Consider the following 22,330-nt stretch of genomic DNA (forward strand, 5'->3'; position numbering starts at 1 on the left):
CAGGTTAGACTAAGTGCAGCAGTTTAGAAGATATTTTGAAGACAGTCGTTGTTTGCAGTACCCTAAATAGCAGAGATGCCCCGAACAACCTGCTTCAGTATATCAATCATCGTGTATACAGTGGTATGTAATTCTAATAAATACCAAAAGCGAAGCAAAATCAATCTTCATCGAGTCTGAAGATAGCGTAAGGGCTCAGGATGTTGGATAAACATTCGAGCGCGAGGTCGGTACCTTTCGTTTTCTCAAAAATTTCGGTGAGAAACATCAGAGCGCTTAAACTATTGTCAAAACCTTGGGAAAGAGACGTACTCGTGAAAAATTTGGCACGGGAGCTCGGTATGCTTGCACGTAAAACATTTTCAGAACAAACTAAGCGTGTCGTGAACCCAAGGAAGCAAGGTGTGTTATGTTGATGAAGAGGTAATATTTCCGTAGGTTCCTTGTCTTCATAAATCTATCGCTTTTACCTCTCTCTGATCAGCTGTTAATCATGTCTAACGCAGGTAAGTGTGTTTCACATTGTGTAGACGTTCGTAATTTCATTTGATCGTTTCAGATAGAGTGCAGGAATTGAAGTCAATCTTCTTGACATGTACGTTTTCTATGCGTGTTGAACAGAGTGCGAGATCAGTAGTTAGTTTTGATGAATGGAGGGTGTTGCGAGGTTTTTTTCAATCGCCGAGACCAACTCTTTTGAGAGAACAACTCAAATAAGCTCAGATATAGGGCAAACCGAGACTCTGAAGATTCGCGTCGTGGTTTCCTACGCTTATCTCGTGTTCTCCCAACCTCCCGCGTGTTTACATCAGGATATGTAAACACGGAAACCATTTTACTTTTCTTCAATATATCAGCCATTTGTTACAAGAAATAAAATTTTTATTACAGGGCCTTATTATTGTTCTTATTCTGTTGAAAAAATTGTTGGAAACTCTAATTAAATCTAGGATTTTAAAGTTCACATTGGAAAAATCGACGGAAGAAAGCTCTAGTTCTCCAATTTGTATCAATAGTCTCTATGCCTATGAAGTCACTCTGTAAGGCCGGGCTCTTTACAAGGGCCGATCAAAGTGACTGTAGGGGGCCTGCCACTCTAACCTGCAAACGCAATAATCAGAACACTGTGGTTAAACGACAAGGAAGAACAATAGAGTGCATGAATTGCGTTTGATTATTGAGATGGGAGCCAGCGATGAAGAATGAAATATGAAAACCATAAACTTCATGATGTGTGTTAAAGGAGAAAAGCACTAGATCGAACAACAAACAGGGTGACTGTTGTCAACTCGACATTAAAAATAATATTAAGGATTCTAACCGACAGATATGGATCAATATCAGTATATGGGCGACTGCCCACCTGCCCCTCTCACAAATATCACTGTAAAACTGAAATTTCAGTTAATTGGAGTAAAGTAATGAGCTGTACCTTGCACGGGTTGAAGGCTGACATAGTGCACCTCATGAATATGTCCCAGCACAAGAGGTTTGCTTTCGTCAACTGAAAAATGTGGCGTAATGATTACATCATGGCTATGGGATAGACTGCTGACCACACGAATGCACGTTTCAAAGCAGTTTGCTGCAGCACACAGAATCACGTGATCACCCCAAGCGCCATCTTGTTCCATGTGTACTAGGTATTCAGTCCATGTTTGATGTCCATGGACAAAGTCAAACAGATCTGTTCCATCCGGCTGTAAGAAAGATCAGTTAAAGAAGGAAACTTAAAAGGATTGTTGATGGGAACTTGAGCGCGTGGAGTACGAGTCAGGGAGTAATTTTATCAGAATGGTACGAGACGACCTTTAATTGGCAATGTACTGTATAGTAACAAATTTTCTGCTTTGCAAACAGCAGGAAAACAACAAGACAGAGCCATCATTAAGAGAATGACCATAATTCTGTCATCTAATGGAGGTTTAAAGGAAATTCTTCTGAAACGGAAATATTAAAAAGACTAAAACCGTGGTGGCCTGCTTCTCCGGACACCACATTAAGTAACATATGAATTTAATTGTCACCAACGTCACTGTGTGGCTTCTTAAATAATGCAGTTAAATATCTCAAGTTCTTCTTTCCACCAGGGTCACAAGCTGGTTTCAGAGCTCTTGAAAAAGACCATTATTCCATGCAGAAGGACTAACAATACTCCTAGTCACTTCACGCTGTGAACACTGGGATAGGCTCTGGTGGTGTTGGCCAAGTGGCCTGTATTATCACTTAACCTTTATCATACTTAAACAATAACATCACGTGACATACTCTGTTAAACATACTAGCATCAACTTACAAGTTTTGGGTTACTCCTGAGGTACTGAACCAAGGTTTGTCTTAATTTGCCATGTGGGATTTTGATTCCCTTAACAATTTCCAGTTGTTCGGACAAGGCATAGAACATGCAATTTCCTGATCCTTGATTATCAGATATTCTGAAGCCCCTGTCTGATGCAATATTCTGAAGCCCCAATGATAGATCTGTTCTGCTCTTGATTTTGCTTGCATCCAGTTGCATCTGCTGAAGTTCCTGGATGGTTCGGTTAAGAGAACCTAGAAAACACAAGGTTTTTATTAATCTAACTGCAGTAAAAAAGCGAAAGAATCGTCAGCTGGAAACTAGCAATTCTCAATCTAGTGAGAGAAACGTTTAGGGTAAAATGGAGAAGAGTTTCAACCACCAGACTTCCGCTGTCTTGTCCAACAACTCAGCCTTAAGAAGGAAGCTGTAGCTGTCAATTGCGTTACTGTTTAAGTTCGATTTCTGCCAGTGAATGAATACACAAATAATCAAGAGAGAAGAAGCAGAGAAGAAAAATTAACGACGAGGTCTACACTCTGACATATCTGTGTAACTAGAAAAATAAATCCTGGAAAAAAAGAACGGGCTTGAAAAATAGACTGATGTATTCCCTCTACCGTATGAATATGTGATTACTTCAACACTATTTCGAAAGACAACGTATCGAGAATAGAACGTAAACTGATTTTGACAAGAACAGTAAGAGCTCCTCATGTCTCCTTGTTTCTGGCCTTGTTTCAGACAATTTCTGGTAGTTTCCAATTGGATGAAAACTTTAAATGAGTCAAAGAAATAAATAACACTAAGCTGTCCGTCCGGCTCAGGAGGTAAAAGAAAATCAAATTTGTTTGTACACGTCTTACGTTTGTGACTGAAGAGTGCAGGGGTATAAGTGAAAACATGTCTCAGAAGTAAACAGCATCGTGCTAAGTTTTTACTTTTACTCACTTGGAGTCAGTAATGATTCAACTGTTCGTTGTTTGGTTGACGTGTCAATAACGTCGACCTCCCGAGCTCTGAAACTTGTGTCTCGTCTTTTAGAAGCTAAAAAGATGGAAAGAAGCTTTTATTTTAACAACACAGTAAACAGTATGAGGATAAAACGATTGATTACTATTCATGTTCAACATCTATTTTTATATGAAAGGTTCATGCTTTCCGTCACAGTTAATAAGAGACCGAAAGCCGAGTAGCCCCCTAAAATACTTTTTGAAGGAAATTCAAAACATTCTGACCATGAACTATGTCCCACATCTTCTCCACGAGATTGTCACACTGCTTCTCCCAGCTAAACTTCTCTTCATAGGAACTCCTTAGTAGTTGAATGTCTCGAAGTCGATCTGATCTTTCCTTCTGTCGGACAGCAGCAATTGCCTTTGCCCACTCCTCAGGGTCCTCAGACTCCACCACAAATGATTTGCCTGATGGTACAGTGTACAGTGCTTCACCAAATCCTGAGTTGCCACTGACAAGAATGGGAAGACCAGCAGACAACGCTTCTAAGGCCGTCAAACCAAACCCCTCCGTTCTGGAGGGCATGATGCAGATGTCAACTTCACAAAATAATTTTTTCAATCCCTCTTTTTCTTGCACGAACTTCCTCACGATCAGCTGCTTTTTATCAATTCCACTCTTGAGTAGATTCTTTGCAACCTCATCCTGTTTACCGTCAGGTGCACCCACGAAAATCAGATGGTACGACCTGTCTTTCAGTTCAACTATTGCTCTAGCAGAGATATCGTAGCCCTTCAAGCTGAAGTCCTCTGGGTCACCCCGGCCAAACGTTAGAACCTTAAAGATGTCCACATCAACTGCAGCTTGTTTTACGTCGGAAAACTCTTTGAACGTGCTTGGCGTCAGTTGAATTATATCTTGGTGCTTCTCGCATGAGCGCAGGTGGGAAGAGTAAGCCTTCGTCAACTTTGGTCCAACTGCTACCACAGCATCTGCCAACTGACACAACTCCACTTCAGTTGTACTCTTATCATCACCTTTTGAAATGGCCATGGGATAGTTTTTGTACATTCCTAGTTCTTCCGGTGAAGTGTGCACCACCTGAATCCACTTGCAACTGTGAGACTTTCTGATAATTTGGGCTTGCTTACCAAGCTTTCCACCATGACCCAGCACAAAGTCAATGACAAGGTCTCTTGGTGGGAAACTCAACCATTCAAGAGGATCACTGAAGCCTGCAAGTTTCTCGGCTTCCTGGATGGAAACATTGTGACTTGATGCCATCCTCTTCTCTTCTTCAGAACAGGCAGACTGTGGAACAAGGAGAGTGACGTCCAGTTTAGAGTGTTTGGCCAACAGAATGGCAAGCTGTCTGTTGATGGTGGACAAGCCTCCCATTGACGAACTCCACTCACTGCCAAGGAGAGTTACCTTCAATGCTGTGGTAGACTTCTTTGGATTGATTTCACTTGCTTCATCATGTGATCTAGCAGCTACATTTGAAGAGGACAAACCCTGAAGATAAAAAGGTCATATAGGATTATGACAATTACATTTAAAAAAAACTTGAGGTGTGGTCATATAAAATTTTTATTGATCAACAATTTACCAAGGAAAAACAAAAGAGTATAAAATTCAAAAATAATTTCATCTTGTTACAAATTCGCTGACTTGTATTTAAAACTGAAGAAAATCTATTAGGGCTCCCTTTCTTAACACTGATAACAGTTAAATTGATATTCACATCAAGTAAGTTAGGGGAGCAAAGCAAAGATGAAACTGAGGCCAGAAATCTTTTTGGTGAAAAATCACTATAATCAATTATACCTGGCTTCTTCTTTTCGAGAACCATTTCTTTAATTCACAAACTGGTGCTACCTTATTGCAAGGTTTTCGCTTACAGATGTCTGGTCGACCTTCATTTGCATCAATGAGGTGGAAGCAGTCGTTGTGTGTACAACTGGTTTTCACTTGGTCTGAGCATGCACGACGTGTTTCTTCTGCCCCTTGATGACAGTAAGGACATGCAACACACAGCCTATACTTCATTCCTCTCAGGTATGGCATTTCTTGTGACAGATGCTTTAGCGTCTCTTCAAGAAATTCACGAACAAGAGTTGCTAGTTCGACGGAGTTCTGTCCTTCAACCTGATCACTTTGTGCTTTTCTTTGTCTCAAGGTTACCTTCACAAATCCTGTTTTGCATATGAGGACAAAATCATGAATATCTTTCCCAATAATGAACCATGCTCCATTTTGGTACAGGGTGGGTTGATGTGTGGCCCATGTCTCTGAACACCAACGAATGCATCGGGAGACAAGCTGCAAGAAAAGACCATGAGGGACAAAGCCATGGACAAAGAGGAGATACAATGGACAAGGGTCAGTTAATGATAATTCCATGTTACAAAGTTCTACAGGCGATGACTTCAACTGAGCTGGTACAAAGTACTTCTCGTCAGTTGGGGAAGCTGAGAACTTAGCAATCAAACCAAATCGCTCCATCATATCAAGGATGTCTGCCTTAACGATTCCTCCCGTGATAAAGCTGGAGAACACATGATCAACATGTTCCATGCTAAGGATGCCACTTGCTTCAAGTTCCTGCCAGTACTTAGCATATAAAGGAGTCTACAAAATATGTAAATGACAGCAATTCCAGATTAGAGAAGTCCACTAAATGTTCCTTTTGAATGTTCGCCACGTATATGTACAGAAACTAGAAAAGTTTATTTCAATCAGTGAACCAAAATGGTCAGAAATTACACTCTTAATGTGCAATTTTGTATCTTGGGCTGCTCAGAGGTGACTATTAGTTGTTATTCACCACTGCAGAAGCCAATTAGCACATGCAAAAAGAACTATTCACGTGTGAATACAATGATTGTGAATGGTAGCAAGTCAATGCAAGTCTGTTGTAAAGTAAAAAGGCTAAATCAATTTATGACCTGAAAAGCTGCAAAATGTACACAAAATAACTTGGGTTCAGCAGTTGTAAAGATCAAAGCATCACAGCTGTTGCATTAGTTGCCTATTTATTTAAAAAAATGTCACGCTCATTTTCTAATGATCTAAATGAATGACCATTTTGCAGGTAAGGCTTTCCAAAAATGAAATTTTTTTTCTCACCTGTTCATTGAAAGGTGGAATGGTTATCAGCTGTTTGAACAGATCAATCAACCACTGAGCCTTAAGTACAACTGTACTGCGGTGCTTGATTATCATCCCAAGGCCATGATAAAAACTGATCATGGCCTCAAACTCTTTTGCATCTTTCATGAAACAATCTTTCTTAGCATAGTGCTCAAGTTGTTGCAGATTTCTGTAATAAATCTGTTTGGCCAGCAAAGCTTCAATCACCTTTTCAAACAAAAACCATCTAGAAGGCAACAGAATAATTAAAATGTATTAGGGTTTTAAATTGGGTATTAACTTCAGTCAGACATGTATTAATTTGTAGTCTTCCAGTGTTAATTCATATATTTTCTTGGTCTAGCTATCTCCAAACTTTAGGAAAATTCAAACATGGTTATGTTTTTCACACAAACATTCTCCATTCAAAGAGCTGTGCCTTCTCAAATATCCATCAGACATTCACACCTTTTTAAAGAAATAGTATTGTCACAATGTCATGAATTAGAGTTCTGTTTGTTTGCACATAAATAACTGCTGTGTATTTGTACAGTCTGATGTTTTTAAGGGTTTCAATAACTTCAAACTAGTGGAGGTGAGTTATTTTTGTTTTCACATACATACATATACAGTTATGCTGAAAACACTGACTGCTCTTCAAAGTACTATTCATGATGGTTTAAATACAATATTAATCCCAAAGTCCATGAAATGAGGTTTGCCAGGTAAAAAGATATTTTGGTTTACCTGACAGGTATTTTCTCCCCCATATAAGGCTCCTGCCTCAATACTTCCAGGATTCTGTTCTGCAATTCATCTATTCCATCTCCTTTTCCTTCTTCCTCAGCTGTATATGCTTAGGAAATGAATTCAAAGCATAATGTAATACAGAAACATGTGCTTACAATGAGAATAGTTTGTATCATACATGTGTGACAACAGATATTTTATGCTGTAGCTGACAACATAGCTCAGAAGATAATTCTCCTTTTCCCAAAATCATCTTCTGTTCCTTATTTTAAACTCTGAGATTAATGAATCTGTCAGCAAAAATTTATAGGCCTCAGTATAGTGATGCTGGTACATAAAGTAGCTGAAAGCTAAGAAGAGTGCAGCTAATGAAGAAAAAAACAACTGCAACAACTCTAACTAGCTTCCTTTATAAGCCTGAACTCATTCAACCAGGGTGGTATCCTAAGGTCTACCAACCTTTTTAGAATTATAATGACACATAGCAGAACTGCTGGATGACATGTAAATGTGAGTCAGACAATAATTATTGTATGCTCAATGCTTGTCAACCATCTACCAAATGGGCCTTTGATTAAAAGGAAATGGTCACAAATTAAGTGTTCTTGGAATTGACCCATAGACGAGCTAGTATGCAATTATAAAAAACTCAATTACTGCAAGTAACACATTGTTTTAAGGATACAATATGACATGAGATATCTTACCTGTTTTATGTTTCTCTCTCTGCTTTAGAATCTTCTGGAAAAATTTCTTAATCAAGTTTTGTCCTTGACTGTTGTCAATCAAGTTTTTTCCCTGAGTGTTGTCAATGCAGAATAAGGGTCTGACCACATGCTTCTCATATTCCATACCAGAAATTCTCTCCTGTATTTGTTTCTTTATTACTGCTATGTCTTCAACTGGTTTGTCAGCATGTGTTCCAATAATAAACACTGGAGGACGGAGGTAGGGCAGCTTATGTTGTGCACCATCATCTGGGTCATCAGTTGCCAGGGAAACACCGTGTACTGTAGCCAGCCATGACAGCAAATTCTCCATGTTTGTTTCATTGTTAGGGTTTTCCAATTTCACATCATTACTCGCTTGTCTCATGCAGGGCTCAGCTTTTGCACCCAAAGGCTTGCTGAGATTGTGCACCAATATGTACAGTGCGCGCTGTGATAAGAAGATAGGATGGCTGGCATAGTACAGGTGCTGCCCTGCAAAGTCCCAGATGTCCATAAGATAGGATTCTCCTTTGAATAAACCACTTTTTGTGTCTTTGCTTTGGAGATACTCCAACCACTGATGAACATGCTTCACAGTGTCAGGGGGTTGAGCAACATCAATAATTACCTTGGGCTCATCTGAGATGCAGTCCATTGATTGTTCAATGCTAGTGTTGTGCATAGCATCTACTGACAGGTTATCTCCTTTATCCTCAACCTGAGTAAAGTATCAAAGAAGGTGAAATTAATTACTTTAACCCTTTAACTCCCGTGAGTGACCAAGACAGAATATCTCCTTACAATATCAATACAATATCAACCAGATAAGTGATGAGAATATACAAGAATAACAATTTGGGGATAATAAGTTGATCCAATAATAAATTCTCTGAACTACTGTTATGCAAATTGTGTGGTTTATAGTAAGGAGAAGGGCAAATTTGATCCGGGAGTGAAAGAGTTAAGTAGCACAGTGATTCAGTTTAGCCAGCAAACTAATTACACTTCTAAAATAATTATGCCAACGTTTGATGTAAATTAAATAAAATGAAAGTACTACACTGGGAGGGAAATTATTGTTTAGACTATGAGCAGTTCCCTGCTTTTTGGCTAAGACCATTGCAAAGTAAAAAAAATCAATTTAAAAAGATAACAAAAAATTTTAATTTTTGCTTCACTTTAAGGTTTACATAATCTTTCTTTGACATAAAGCATTTTAAACTATACTGTCTTTAAAAAGCTGCCTTAAACGTACTTGTAAAGAATGTTTTTGGAATTCTGACATCACCTCTTTTCTGCCATATTTGTAACCATCAAAAGATCCCACTTCAAAATCTGCAGGTGAAATGTGGACTGAATCTTTCTCCAAATCTTCTTCTGAAGTTTTATCTTGTATAAAAATTTTCTCCACAACAGTCTTTGCCACATCTTTAGAACATTCCAACAGCCCTGGTTTAATCTCACTAATGGACTGCCAGTTCCTTGCAGCTTCGTCAACATCAATTTCACACTTTGAAGGATTTACTTCAATCCCCTTAGTGCTCTGTTCTTCAGAGTCAAATGGAAGGCCTAGGAGACTCTTCTTTAAACTGGTTTTCCCAGCTCGATCCTGACCAATGAGTAATATTCTACTGCGGTTAACTGTGACATATCCATCTTTCAAAGCCATTTCATAAGCCAGCTGTGTGTTACATGGATCTGCTATTTTGACTAATTAGAAAAAGTTTTCACAACACAAAGAAAAAAGTAATTGGTGCATTGACAAATTTGTACAAAATAATTGAAAAAAAAAGTAAAGGTAAAAGTGTACAAGTTAACTAGTATAAATGTTCAGCATCAATAATGTTGGAGTCAAAGGCTGGTATATAAAAACTAAACCATCAAAATTGGTTTTTTTCTGATATTAATGCATAAGTGACTTTGGAAAACACATTTATTCCACTCTCACATAAAAATTATACAGTCAATCAAAATAATTCATAAAATATAGTGATGAGTTTGGTGAACATGCACACCAAAACTTGACTCAATGTTTCATAACATTAATAATGAGAAGCACTTGTGACTGATCACACAAGAAAGAGGCAATGACTTAAATCAATTCTTCCAAGTAGTGAGGAGTCAATAACCAATTCATTGTTTGTGAAAGAGAAAGAATTAAAGCGCATATATCCAAAAGGTAACAACTGTAAGTCAAAGAATAAAATGCACAAAAATCACTAGTGTAAATTATATGGAAACAACAATCAGAATTTCATCAACGCTAATAACAAATTCAAGTTCTATTCCTGTAACTTAATTCACAAATCATATTAGTTTATAAATTTTGTTTGATAAGCCACAAGTTGTTCAACTTTTAAAACATTTTCAATGAATCAAACAGAAAGCAAAAATAAAACAACAATTCCTAACAGTGAAATGAGTTGGGATACATTTTATCCTTCCTGTATTCCAGTCAAATGGAAAGCAAAACTCAAAAAATAATTCCTAACTGCATAGAATGATTTGTAACAACATTTACTCTCTTGATTCCACATCAAATCATATTTCCTTATTGATGAACTTAAATTTCAATGTCAGCCAAATTGTTAAAATAAAGCTTTTCAATACAGAACAAAAACTTCCGTTACAAATGTCATGTATTTCTCAAGTGATGCCAACTTTGTTAAACGATACAATAACTGAGACAGTATTTGCAGTCTAACTATCGCCAGCTACCTGTAATAATCAGTAACAAGCAGAATAACCATTTGCAAGTCAATTATTAGAACCAATTTAGGAAATGCACATGTCACAATAGTAATGTGAACAGAAATTTCTTTACTCACCTCGGAGATCTGAATATACTGGGACACTTATATTTCTATTTTCTAGCTCCGTAACACTTCTCATTCCTTCAAATGTTAAAGGATTCCCATTCACATCCAACAATTGGAGTTTTTTCAGCTGTTTTATGCCTGGATTTAACACAGTCAACTGATTGTAACTCAGTTCCAGTCCCCACAGTTCCACCATCTCACCAATAGCATCAGGGATGGTGGTTAGTTTGTTATGTGAGATGTCCAGCCATTTGAGTTTCTTCAGCTGTGTTGTAGCTGGATTTAACACAGTCAAACGGTTGTAACTCAGATCCAGTCTCTCCAGTGCCACCATCTCACCAATAGCATCAGAGATGGTGGTTAGTTTGTTATGTGAGATGTTCAGCCCTTCGAGTTTCTTCAGCTGTGTCAAACTTGCTGGGAATATGGACAGCTGGTTTTCTGTTACATTAAGTACCGTAATATTATTTAGTTTTCCAACATTTTCAGGTATTGTTTTAAGTTTATTCCGTGACAGGTCAAGTTCCTCCAACTCAGTTAATTCCAGTACTGCTTCAGGCAATTCAAGCAATTCCAACCGTGACAGTTTTAATTCCTTTCTTCCCATATAATTTGTTACAATCTTACTTCTCAGCTTTTCTTTAGAAATATGGGAATCCATGTCTTAGTAATGTAACTGCCAGAACGAAAAAAAACAAGTTAGCATTAAAGGTGAGTAACTTGAACTAACTTTCTTGTGGCATTTATAATAACAATCGAACCAAAAATGGCAAGAATGAGGTTTATAATTTAACATCTACTGAACCAAGGTAATGATTTATTCCTCGTAATACATTATCTTTGGAAACCATCCACCCTTCAGTGTTCTTTTAAACATTTTGAGTAAAGGACTGGATGCTTATGCGTAAAGGCTCTTGAGTTATTTATTTTCATCAGAAACATTTCAACTTAAATCTAATTGTATAATTTTTGTGTTCATAAACAATTGCTTGAGTTATAGATGTTAACGAAAAGGCAATTATGAACAAGAAAGATATTTGAATTTAAATACACTGAGTTTTCCAAGCTGTTTTTCCAAAAACATACGAATTACAACTTCCATTTCAAAATTAATATCCAACAGGAAAGAAATAATTAGGGCAAATCTATGGTCGGTTTTGTTTTCATGTGATAACCTAAGACATTTGTAAATAAACCAAAGCATGAATGATTTCTAAGCTGTAGATATTCAGAACAAGTTGCTAATTTTCAGATCTGTTGTTTTATTTTATCCTCTGTAAGCTATTTTCACTAGTAATTAACAGAGTGAAATCATCAGAATATGGTCCTAGTTATTTTATAAAGACTGATTGGATAATCTCAGAATGAGAGCTCTTTATTTTGTTTGGTTTTTTTTTTGCAGTTTGTCTAGCAGCATGATGGTTTTAAGGTTACAATTTTCAATTGAAGACATGTTTTTTATGGAATATCATCCAAATCACCCATAGTTGCTGTACTCATTATGTTATGTATTGAATGTTGTTGATTAAATAAACAAATAACAAAGAGTAGAGAAACTGGTTTTAATTTCTTATTCATGTCTATCAATAAAAGCTTAACTAAGAAGGGAATGTGAAAAGAAAAAGTTTATATCGATTAACTGAGGATAGTGATAAAGAACTCAATTGCTACTAAGCAGAAAAATGAGGAATTAAATAAAGTGTCCATAATTAGAACTGGCCACCTACAAGAGTATCCATTAGCAGAGAGTTGACTTTAAAATAAATTAAGATCCTTCATTAATTAACAAATCTATCAGGGACTGTCTCCAAAACTTTAAAAATTGTGCTTGGCTTCTTGAATATTTAATTTTCAGCAAAATGAATTCAAGTTAAAAATTTTACAACCACAATCATTAACCAACATCAAAACTCATGTATAACACATTTATTCAACCCTTCACCTTGCATGAGTGACCAATACAGGAATTCTCCTTACAAAATATTAACACAACATCAAGCAGATATTGTAAGTGATATGAACAAATGAAAATATCAGTTAGAGGATTATTAGATGATCCAACACCAAATTCTCCAAACTTACATCATAAGAATGGTATGGCAAACAGAAGAAAGAATTACTAAAGAGATCTTGGGAGTGAAAGGGTCAAGGGAATGAAAGTGTTTACCTAAGAACAAAATAATTCATGTCCCCAAATGTGCACTGAATGCATTTGTTGCTTTTTCAAACAAACAAGTAATGGTTAAAAAAAACTCAAGGTTGACTTGCAAAAAAAAAAAAACCATTTTAAAAACCATGGATATTTAATATAGGCTACCCTGTCTCAGTGCAATAAAAAAAATTCTTACTTCCTTTTCAGGGCTCAATAATTTGCAAATATCAGAATTAAAAAATGTTGAGGAGGAAAAACTTTCATCTGAAAATATAACTTTTCATCTGTTAATCAAAACTATAACAAAATTCTTCAACATGATTGGTTATTTCCAGCCCAATTTGAGCACCCATAGTACAGTGTATGTGTCATGCTTGTAATTGGACCGTGTTATGGGACCACTAAAGGGACAATTATCATGTCATGCCTGTGGAAGGGGACAGAATGTGTGATGTGCGCACACTGTTGTCCTGCATTTTGCCTAGTTAATTGTTGTTGTTTTTTTTTTTATGAAATGTATAATGGATGTCTATAGTTTCTTTCTCAGATTTTATTATATTGTGATTAATTGATAACAGTCATCTGGTTTGTTAATCAAGAGTATTATTAGAAACCGAATTGGACAACAGGAAGTCCTGTGAACAACCATGGCAGGAACATGGATGACCATAGTATATCCATGGTCTTGATGCTAGAGTAATGAGCGATTATTGAATGAGGTTGAGCATGATATCAAAAACTGAATTGAATAATTGTTTATTACAAATTTTTTAAAGGTATTCAGCTATTTTGAGCATCTCTCTAGGTTTGCAAAAGGTTGAGAACACTAAACGGTAAGGTCTTGGAAACTAGGCAGACATTGATCTTGAGAAGATAAATGCAGTATAAGCCTCAGATATTGCATTTTATCATGTCAACTTCACACACTATTGTATATTGATTGAATGCTCATGACCAATCAGCTTTTTCATTGTAAATCTTATGTATAATGATCAAAATTATTGAATATGTACAGGAAAGTTTTTGTTCTTTTCGCAAACAAGAGACAACTGGCCATTTAATACTGGAATTGAAATTTTTTTGGCGTGAAATGCACATTAAAAGTATGATGTGGTTACTTATACATCTTACTGAGAACGATTGTTAATGAATCACAAACAACTAAGCTCAAAGGTTTCTAAGAATTTGAATTGCATGTATCTTTTCACTGTCAGAGTTTCCCCAGCCATACCCATTTGTAAAACTCAGTCACATAAAAATATATGGCCTTTTCACACATCACGAATGATATCAAAGTTTTTTCACGCTCACGCATTTGAGACATTTCACATGAAAGTAAAAAGCCAAATTCCCTAACTAAATTTTCAATTTTCCTAGTCTTGACGAGTTTAAATAACAAATGATGACAGAATGTCTTACATTATTTGTTCAAGGACCATTAGAGGTCTGGTTTATGACTTTTATTGATCCATATAAAGTTCATGTTCTGTTCAAACCCAGGTCAAAACTTAACCACAACCATTCTTGAACAATTCATTTCAAAACAATTAAAAAGCCGGGAATTCATCACGGAAAACAAAATGGTTCACGAGTCACGTTTAATTCAGTTGTTCACACACGAGTCACGTTTAAATAAAAAAAATTGCTTCACGCGAACATGAAAAAATCTTATTATCTCTAATCACGATTCAGGAATAAGGAAAAGTTCAGATCACGATCCACGAGGAAAAAAACTCGCCCAAGCATGTTTCACGTAAAAAGTGTAGGGGTCCTCTTGTCAATCACGGAAGCAGACAGCGAGCAAGTTTTATTTATTTCATCAAATACCTAACATACCTGCATTTAGATCATGTATTAATTTGGTTACTTAAAAGATTTAAGAGGTTTTGAGTTCGTTTCTAACTTCTGCCAGATAAAATCAAGTAAAATTCATGGAAGTAAGCGAGTATTTTGTCATCAGTTCAAACACTTCCATTGCTTAACGTGAAAAAGTGAAAACTAATCGACGTTGAACAACTACCAGACAGAACGATTAACGATCGGAGCTGATTGACGTCAGCACTAGCAGAAATAGTTTGTCCCCTAACTCTTTCCATTCTTATGAGAATCTTCTATCAAAACTTTCCGTTAAGGCCATCTTTACTCACAATCACTGTTTTCCTTTTCCCTGTTGCTGAGAGTGTGTAACTTTAACTCGTCTCATACAGAAGGCCGACTGAACGCGCCTTTGTTTTACTTTATCAAAATCGTTTGGTCTTTGTGCTTTGCATTTGACAGGCGTCCCTAAAGTTGTAATATATCAAAAACCCATAACTTTAAATACAAAGGGAAACCAGCGAATATTGAAGATATCAGAGAGTGAGTGAACTGACAGAAATGACGGCTGAAGCACTTCAAGGGAAATGACTTCAGTTCGATCGAGCGGAGAGTGTCAGTTCTTAGCTAAATTATCTATGTTCGATTTGCAGGAATCTAGTGAGGCTACACTTTACAAATGAGCTAACTTCTTATCTATATTGAACATAGTTTTTACCTCTTAGCAGAGCAAATAACAAGTGCAGAGAACAAATAGCAATCAAATACGGATTGTAGACAATCTAACTGCTCGGATCAGTAGGGACACTCCTTAATTAACTTGCACAAAATACTTCAGGCTTCTGAAACGTCACGCGACTAAGGGGCTGTTTATATGGAGTTACCATGCCGAAAAGAGCATAACGCATAAATTATGACTGATTATGCAAAAAGTTGCACTATTTATTTGTCACCTTCGCACTCGCACAGCACGCACAACTATGCAATTGGCATAAGCACAAGCACCGCACTCTGTATACATTATAATGATTTCGTAATGAATAAAAGTTATCAGTCTTAACATGGACCTAAGCAAGTAACATGGTGGAAGCGGTTCTGGTTGATTATTTCTCAACGGATATTTGCATATAGCGATCTACAAGCCAAGTTTTCTCCGGTTTAAACCAAGATGACTTCGAACACACCATTTCCAGAATTCATAACAACGGGAGATGAAAAGCACACCTGGAAACCTGCATCGAAGATTTGATAGATTACTGCGTAGTGTAGAATTGGTACGAAACATCGAAGAAGGTGAAGCAGCCAAGTGGACGAATCACGATTTAAGAATAAGGAAAAAATCAAATCACGATCCACGAGGAAAAAAATTGCCCAAGCATGCTTCGCGTAAAAAGTCTAGGGAACCCTCTTGTCAATCACGGAGGCAGATAGCGAGCAAGTTAAATTTATTTTATCAAACACCTGACATACCTGTACTTGAATCAAATCAATCAACCATTAATTTGGTTAATTTACAGATTTAAGAGGTTTTGAGTTCGTTTCTAACTTCTGTCAGATGAAATTAGGTACAATCCATGGAATTAAGCGAGTATTTTGTCATCAGTTCAAACACTTCCATTGCTTAACGTGAAAAACTGAGAAACTAGTCGACTTTGAATAACTACCAGACAAAATGATTAACGATCAGAGCTGATAGACATCAGCACGGTCATAAACAGTTTGTTGCTTTATTCTTTCCATTCCAACGAGAATCTTCTTTCAAAACTTCCCGTTAAAGCCATCTTAACTTACAATCACTGATTTCCTTTTCCCTATTGCTGAGAGTGATTCACTTAAACCAGTCTGTTGCGGAAGGCCGACTGAACGTCTTTGTTTTACTTTATCAAAATCGTTTTGTGTTTGTGCTCGGCATTCGACGGGCGTCGCAAAAGTTGTAATATATCAAAAACCCATAACTTTAAATACAAAGGGAAACCAGTGAATACTGAGGATATCAGAGAGTTTGAGTGAACTGACAGAAATGACGACTGAAGCACTTCAAGGGAAATGACTTCAGTTCGATCGAGCGGAGAGTGTTAGTTCTTAGCTGGATTATCTATGTTCGCGTTGCAGGAGTCTAGCGAGGCTACACTTTACAAGTGAGCTAAATTCTCATCTATACTGAACATAATTCTTACCTCTTAGCAAAGAAACTAACAAGTGCAGCAAACAAACAGCAATCAAATAAGGACTGTAGACAATCTCGGATCGGTATGGACACTCCTCAATTAACTTCCACAAAATACTTCAGGCTTCTGAAACGTCACGCGACTAAGGGTCTGTTTTAAATGAGGTTACCATGCCGAAAAGAGCATAACGCATAAATTATGACTGATTATGCAAAAAGTTGCACTATGTAATTGTCACCATCGCACTCGCACAGCGCGCACACCTAATACGATTAGCATAAGCACGAACATCGCACTTTGTATAAGTTATAAAGATTTCGTAATGAATAAAAGTTGTAAGTTCTAACATGGAATTGAGCAAGTAACATGGTGGCAGCGGTTCTGGTTAATTATTTCTCAACGGATATTTGCATATAGCGATCTACTGGCCTAGTTCTCTCCGGTTTAAACCAAGACGACTTCGAACACATCGTTTCCAGAATTCAAAACAACGGGAGAAGAAAAGCACGACCTGGATACCTACATCAAAGATATGATAGATTACTGTTAAATGCAAAATTGGTACAATATTTTGAAAGAAAGTGAAGCAGACAAGTGGACGAATCACGATTCACGAATTGGGAAAAAATCAAATCACGATCCACGAGAGAAAAAAAATCGCCTAATCATGCTTCGCGTAAAAAGTATAAGGGACCCTCTTGTCAATCACGGAGGCAGATAGCGAGCAAGTTTAATTTATTTTATCAAACACCTGACATACCTGCATTTAATTTAGATCAAATCAGTCAAGCATTAATTTGGTTAATTTACAGATTTAAGAGGTTTTGAGTTCGTTTCTAACTTCTGTCAGATGAAATTAGGTACAATCCATGGAATTAAGCGAGTATTTTGTCATCAGTTCAAACACTTCCATTGCTTAACGTGAAAACTGAGAAACTAATCGACTTTGAATAACTACCAGACAAAATGATTAACGATCAGAGCTGATAGACATCAGCACGGTCATAAATTAAACAGTTTGTTGCTTTATTCTTTCCATTCCAAAGAGAATCTTCTTTCAAAACTTCCCGTTAAGGCCATCTTAACTTACAATCACTGATTTCTTTTTCCCTGTTGCTGAGAGTGTTTAACTTTAACCCGTCTGTTGCAGAACGCCGACTGAACGCACCTTTGTTTAACGTTATCATAATCGTTTTGAGTCTTTGTGCTCAGCATTTGACGGGCGTCGCTACAGTTGTAATAGATCAAAAACCCAAAAACTTAGAATACAAAGAGAAACCAGCGAATATTGAAGATATCAGTGAGTTTGAGTGAACTAACAGAAATGACGGCTGAAGCACTTCAGGGCAAATGACTTCAGTTCGATCGAGCGGAGAGTGTGAGTTCTTAGCTGAATTATCTTTGTTCGCGTTGCAGGAGTCTAGCGAGGCTACACTTTACAAGTGAGCTAAATTCTTATCTACATTGAACAGAATTCTTACCTCTCAACAGTGTTAACAACAACTGCAGCTGACAAACAGAAATGAACTACAGATGGTTGACAAACAGACAGTTTAGCTCGGTATGGACACTCCTTAATTAAGGGCCCGTTTAAATGGAGTTACCATGCCGAAAAGAGCATGACGCATAAACAATGAATGATTAAAAAGTTGCGCTATGTAATTGTCACCATCGCACTCGCACAGCACGCACACCCATGCAATTAGTATAAGCACCAATACCGCTCTTTGTATAAATCATAATGATTTCGTAATGAATAAAAGTTGTCAGTTTTAACATGGAACTGAGCAAGTAACATGGTTGCAGCGGTTCTGGTTGATTATTTCTCAACGGATATTTGTATATAGCGACCAACCAGCCAAGTTCTTGGTAAAGTTTCCGCACAGCCCCATACTTCATTATGTATTCAGTTCTTGAATAGAGAAAACAATGACTAAAACAATACATTGCCATTGGGAAAACAAATTTGTTTTACAATAGTATAAGGCTGTGCGGAAATTTTACCAAGTTCTCTCCGGTTTGAACCGGTTTGAACCAAGCACGACCTGGAAACCTACATCGAAGATTTGATCGATTACTGCATAATGCAAAATTGGTATGATACATCGAAAGAAAGCGAAGCAGCCAAGTGGACTAAGTCTGATAAAGCTATAGCATGCCTCAGGGCATCTTTATCTCCCGCGATTAGAACAGTGTACAAATATAGTCTGGGTCGGACACAGGCAGCCCAAGCTCCAGCTGTGAGATGATCATCTTGCGAAATAACCGTCATGGCGAAATTGTAAGAGTCTGTATGGGAATATTTACGACCACTCTAGGGAATAAAAAAATAGGTCAAATTCTCACAAAAAATACCTCACCTTACTTCCACAGTGCATTGCCTGTTATCTGACCGCTTACTACGTTGGAGAGAACCCATTTTAGCGAGTTATCTATTTCGAGGTTTTCTACGTACACAAGAAAAGAGGTTCTCCAATAGGTTTCTTCAATACCGCGATCCCGACTAAAATTTCCTCTCAATCCCGTAATCCCGATGGTTTATACCGGCGAATCCCGATCCCGTTCATAATTTTTTTTCTGAGTCCAATACCTCAACTTAAAAGGGCCTACTATTTAAGAGCGCTTGTCTGTAAAAATCAAACATATCGCGGCAAGGGTGGAAAATTCGATTTCTCTCTTATTTAAATGTTAGATAGGCTAGGCTATAACTTAAATCCCTGGACACATTTTTTAGCAAATTATCTTTTTATTTCCGAGAAAAATACAAATGACGAAATTCCGTTAAAATCGTCATTTTTAGCAGCAAATTACTGCACGAGTTTGAAGGCTTCGCGTGCAAAAACGAATCACTATCTCGTCTTTTAAACACTCAAATCTTCTTTCTCGATCTCATAAGACCTCACAAAATGATTTTCGTAAACATTGCGCTCTTCTTTACGCTTAAAATAATTTAATTTCGAAAGCATGCATTTCTCTTCAGTAAAAATACGTCGTGAATAAAATTAATTTTCACCATGTGCTCAACCTTCAAATGGATTAAGCTTTTAGTGGTTGAATTTCGACAAGATTTTCTCAATATAACCGTACAAATTTGTTTGGGTAAATGATTGAGAACGGTACAAAAGTTTTTCAAAGTCCGTTAAAATGCAGTTATTTGACCTTTTGCAGTCAACATTCCAGTCGCGAGTCACACATATTTTAATATGTTTCAACCCATAGGAGGCCGAAAAATGTACATAGAAAGATATTTCCAAATGCTCTAACCTCATTTGCCACAGAAGACCGAACCAGAGACCATTTTAGAGTGATTATCTTGTCGTTCGTCGTTTTAGGTCTGTATAAATGATAACGTCCGATGAAACCACCAACCCTGTCGAATACCATCTTGTTGTCAAACGTTCGATATCTTTCTTCACTGTGGCATCTTATTCAACGGTTCAGTTGACTGCGAGTATTGCTCAGTTTACAATGCACTAAAAGATTACATCTGACAGTCTAATTCAATGCTAAACTGAGTTGACTACAAACATGTACGCCTTTGAGTATTTGGGTTGTCACGCAATACCGGTGACAGGAACTTTAGGGGATAGGTGTAGGGCAAAACTCCATATAATTAAGCACTATCAGAATTGAACTCTTGGAACCTAAAAAATATTTTATTCCGTAAACATTTTTGTAATAGTGTCATCTTTGTCTGGTGACAAACAGTAAAATACATTTATTTATTGCAGGGAATTATTCTTGTTTTTTTTGGCGCTCTGTGCCTGTCGTACCTATTAGGGGTGTTTTTCTTTACACTAAAATTGCAAGGAATACCCTAATAGCATGAAAGAGAACCTTTTGTACATTTGTACCATGTTACAAAACGCAGTGGTGGGGATGTGTGGCTTATGTGAGGCTGGGGTGCTATGTTCCGTGGCCAATGGGTGGGGCTTGCATAAGGGAGTGGTACTATTAACCACTGTTAACAGACCAACTTCCGTTTAAAACCTTAAACTACAGAGGGGCTGACATATATGCGCTCGGCAAAAAATAAGGTCGATCTCATCGTCAGGACCGGTAAATTTGAAAGCCAACTCATGACTTGCGATATATCTTGGTGCATGAAAGTAAAGGAACAATTTCCGTTTCACACATTCGATCTCTAGTGTTGTAACCACAAACCCCGCCAATAAGCGACTTGAACGAACAACAACCTTCCATTTTTTATGCAACAAAGTTGACGGTGTAAGTTAGTGTCTTTGTGAAAAACAAAGTCCGAAGCCCCGCCTCTGAGCGAAGAAAAGGCATCGTGTAATTATCATAAACCAGGTTTTGTTTACTTAGGCTTACTATTTTTAGCAGGTACTGAATTTAGCTTTTCAACGAGTATTGGCCAAAGGCCCGATCTCCGCGACTTACATGAAGAGATTTTGATGTTCACCACAATAAAGAAGCTAGCAGCAGAGTGACGTCTTTTTACTTTCCCCTTCCCCTACCCCCTAAAAAATAACTTTCCATTGCATGATTTGCATTGCGTGACGACTCTCCGTATACAAAACTACGCTGACTGCAACATATGTGTAGTGCCACTTTTAAAAGCATCGCTCAGATCTACTGCACCACAAACCGAACAACGCAGTGCAGAAAGATGTCAAAAGTTTTACAACGAAGGTTGGTGACAGTTCGCAGATTGACAGGCAGTTTCATCGGATGTTATAAATACGACGAGCGACAAGATAACCACAGTAAAATGGTCTTTGGATTTTTCTTCTACAGCCAATTAGGTTAGAACATTTGGAAATGTCTACCCATGTACATTTTCCGGCCTCACATGAGTTGAATCATATTAAAGTATGTGTGTGACTCGCAACTGGAATGTTGACCGCGAAAGGTCAAATAACTGCATTTTAACGGACTTTGAAAAGCTTTCGTATCGCTCTCAATCATTTACCCAAAGAAATTTTTACAATAATATTGAGAACATCTTTTCGTTATTCTACCGCCCAAAGCTTAATCCATTTGAAGGTTTAGCACATGCTGAAAATTAACTTTACTCACAAAGTACTTTTACTGAAGAGAAATGTATGCTTTCGAAATTAAATTATTTTACACGCAAAGAGGAACGCAGTGCTTACAAAAATCGTTTGGTGAGGTCTTATGAGGTTAAAAAAGAAGATTTGAGTGTTGAAAAGACGAGATTGTGATTCGTTTTTGAATGCGAAGCCCTCAAACTTGTGCAATAATTTGCTGCTAAAAATGACGATTTTAACGGAATTTTGTTATTTGTATTTTTCTCTGAAATAAAAAGATATTTTGTCGCAAAAAATATCCAGTGATTTTAGTTATAGTCTAGCCTATCTAATATTAAAATAAGAAAGAAATCGAATTTTTCACACTTGCCGCGAAATTTAGAATTTGTCTGATTTTTACAGACAAGCGCTCTTAAGTGATATTCTTAACTGCAAGGATCGCTTTCATATTTGTTTCTTCAACCGCAGTTCATATCATATATTTGCAGTCATTTACTCACCATTTAGAGGGTTTAC

The 22,330-nt window shown here is 37.2% G+C and overlaps 3 protein-coding genes across 20 annotated transcripts in view; 1 reads left to right on the forward strand and 2 right to left on the reverse strand.

The window, feature by feature from the left end:
- LOC113683152 (uncharacterized) overlaps positions 1 to 22,330 on the forward strand; it is a 230,415-nt gene that overhangs the window by 119,167 nt on the left and 88,918 nt on the right. The gene's annotated exons all lie outside the window — the stretch shown is intronic.
- LOC149051937 (uncharacterized) lies at positions 861 to 18,390 on the reverse strand. Of its 3 annotated transcripts, none has more exons than XM_089197963.1 (12): positions 18,284 to 18,390; positions 10,677 to 11,343; positions 9,104 to 9,558; positions 7,846 to 8,566; positions 7,136 to 7,244; positions 6,386 to 6,635; positions 5,084 to 5,887; positions 3,538 to 4,771; positions 3,251 to 3,346; positions 2,297 to 2,553; positions 1,433 to 1,700; positions 861 to 1,101 (listed from the first exon to the last, which is right to left on the reverse strand). In XM_089197963.1, the coding sequence occupies exons 2-12, from the start codon at positions 11,326 to 11,328 to the stop codon at positions 1,097 to 1,099; spliced, it is 4,851 nt and encodes a 1,616-aa protein (XP_089054089.1). In that variant the 5' UTR covers positions 11,329 to 11,343; positions 18,284 to 18,390; the 3' UTR covers positions 861 to 1,096. The 3 variants fall into 3 exon arrangements, with proteins under 3 accessions (XP_089054089.1, XP_089054011.1, XP_089054131.1); XM_089197885.1 differs by lacking the exon at positions 18,284 to 18,390 and adding an exon at positions 16,812 to 16,941; XM_089198005.1 differs by lacking the exon at positions 18,284 to 18,390 and adding an exon at positions 16,812 to 16,925 and having other exon boundaries at positions 9,137 to 9,558.
- On the reverse strand, positions 17,525 to 21,052 carry LOC149051938 (uncharacterized). The gene is made up of 2 exons (XM_089204561.1): positions 20,067 to 21,052; positions 17,525 to 19,116 (listed from the first exon to the last, which is right to left on the reverse strand). Exons 1-2 carry the CDS (start codon positions 20,184 to 20,186, stop codon positions 18,877 to 18,879), a joined length of 360 nt encoding a protein of 119 aa, XP_089060687.1. The 5' UTR covers positions 20,187 to 21,052; the 3' UTR covers positions 17,525 to 18,876.

This window comes from Pocillopora damicornis, chromosome 1 (assembly GCF_964200805.1).
Source record: "Pocillopora damicornis chromosome 1, jaPocDami1.2, whole genome shotgun sequence".
NCBI lineage: Eukaryota > Metazoa > Cnidaria > Anthozoa > Scleractinia > Pocilloporidae > Pocillopora > Pocillopora damicornis.